This window comes from Branchiostoma floridae, chromosome 2 (genome assembly GCF_000003815.2).
Source record: "Branchiostoma floridae strain S238N-H82 chromosome 2, Bfl_VNyyK, whole genome shotgun sequence".
Classification (NCBI taxonomy): Eukaryota; Metazoa; Chordata; class Leptocardii; order Amphioxiformes; family Branchiostomatidae; genus Branchiostoma; species Branchiostoma floridae.
The window spans coordinates 26863477-26865487 of record NC_049980.1 but is presented as its reverse complement, the minus strand read 5'-3'; the positions used below and the strand labels follow the sequence as shown (position 1 = coordinate 26865487).

The 2011-nt window shown below is 41.6% G+C and overlaps 1 protein-coding gene across 6 annotated transcripts in view; it reads left to right on the top strand.

Annotated features, from left to right (window-relative positions):
- The window catches only part of LOC118409531, a 5448-nt gene that overhangs the window by 899 nt on the left and 2538 nt on the right, over positions 1-2011 (top strand). For 4 of the 6 annotated variants that reach the window (XM_035810617.1, XM_035810621.1, XM_035810619.1 and 1 more), the window contains exon 2: positions 250-432. In XM_035810617.1, coding sequence (XP_035666510.1) covers positions 250-432 — 183 coding nt within the window. Of the gene's footprint in view, positions 1-249; positions 433-1353; positions 1471-1837; positions 1952-2011 lie in introns of all 6 variants that reach the window. The other 2 variants (XM_035810620.1, XM_035810616.1) reach the window with 2 other exon arrangements.

Genomic DNA, 2011 nt, shown 5'->3' with positions numbered 1-2011 from the left:
TTTTTAGCTACTCTCCAAGCAGAGGTCGAGTCGCGGAGATATACTAGTAGTCGAAAAAATACAGAGCCGCTCCTCCCAGGAGTATTTTTTTTCAACTACTAGTATATCTCCGCGACTCGACCTCTGCTTGGAGAGTAGCTAAAAAATGAACACTCCTACTTCTCTGTTACTGGGTTAGAGCCCACTGTACCCACAGCATCAAATAGTCTATGAGACTTCCCCTTTACATTTATTTTTACTCCTATGCAGATACTGAGCCTTGCAGGCTTCATCATAGCAGAGGTCACAGCACCTCCATACGGCTGGGAACAGATGAAAGCTTTTGAGTGGATCTCCCTCACCATCTTCATCCTCACCCTGGCAGTCTTCACCACCTTCCTGGCCTCCTGGCACAAGAGCGAGGCTGTAGTCAGGGTAAACTGGCCACTTGTGGTGGGTAATATAACATTTCTCTTAGACCACATCAATCTCAATCAAAATGTGGTTCTGAGCATTTGTTGTTCTGAGAGTGATTCTGACACCAAAAGTACAGTTACAGTGGACATGGTGACCAGTTCAGACCCTGGTACATGTACAGTGGCTCAAGAAAAACACGCTTTTGCAAGTAGACATGATACAATCGTATACACTACGGTTATGTCTTTTGCAATTGCATGCAATCACAATGGACCCTTCCAGTCGAAGCCCCTTGTTCGATCTCGGGTTATATTTCAAAACCTCGGTCAAAAACGGCGCAAGTTGCAGAAACATGGCCGCGGCAAAACAAAAAAAGGCAAAGCATTTTTCTTAGTCCATTCCTGTCTCACAAGGGCTGTTTTTGACCGAGCATTCGAAATAGAATAGGGGGTTCTATTTGTTCGATATGGCGTTCGGCTGGAAGGGTCAATTATTAAGCATTGTCTAAAAGTTTGTTTTCATGCACCACAGTGTAAGTTTGCCAGGTGGTCACTATGTTCACTGTGGTGGTACATATCACTTAGATATTTGCATGAAACAATACCATTAGTCTGAGCCCACCTGACCATAGGTTGTAACATGGAAGAATTGCATGGATAAGAACTCCATGGATGATTTCAATTAAATTTGCCTGCTCACTTCAAGCATCTTTTAAATTCAGAATTTGGAATAACTTTGTTTTAATCCTGGAAATTGCCTTGTTTTGTAGCCTATTTAATTTGTAATGCTTGAGGTCATGTTTTTTTTTCTTTAATTCTGAAGACCAAAAATTCTGATAGTGACTGTAACTGTGGCATTGTAACTGTTTTTTCAGTCTTTCTTTGAAGGAATTTCAAAGCTTATGATTATGTTGGTGGACATTATTCTCTATATATTTGACAGCAATTGCTATTTTTGGATTTTTGCCATTCAGCTCTGTGTACAGTGCTGTGGTCTATAAACTTGATCTTGGGACTTGTTTCAATCAGTTGGTATTACTATCCATCCAGAGAAGGTGGGGCGATTGCGGGCAGGGTAAGATTTTGAGAAACTCTGACAAAGCTGTCATGTTAGCTGGTACTGTCCACAACCAGACAGCACTGAGAGATGAGTGGCAAAAATCTGTAGAGGAATATTCCATTTAATGAGAAAGGGGTTACATAGATCTTTTTGTGGATCTTGTTGCATCCTGGAAGGCATGGGGTACTATGGGTAGCTTAGGGAAACAACATCATTACCATGACAACTTGTATACAATTACCAGGCAATAATGTTCTTTGCCCATTGATCATTGAGGTACCCATAGTGCCCAGCATCTCCCTGTATGTAATGAGATCCACGAATATGTCTTCTTGTTATTCTTATGAAATTTAACAGCCAAATTTGTGTTGTTTTGTTTCAGGATTTTTGCCACTCAGCTCTGTGTACGGTGCTGTGGTCTATAAACCTGATTTTGGCACTTGTTATAACAAGTGACTATGGGCCAGGAGATTTACTTGGGGCCATAATTGCCACGGTGAGATCTTGGGAAACACCCACAAAGCAATGTTGGTACAGCCCACAACAGGACAACACA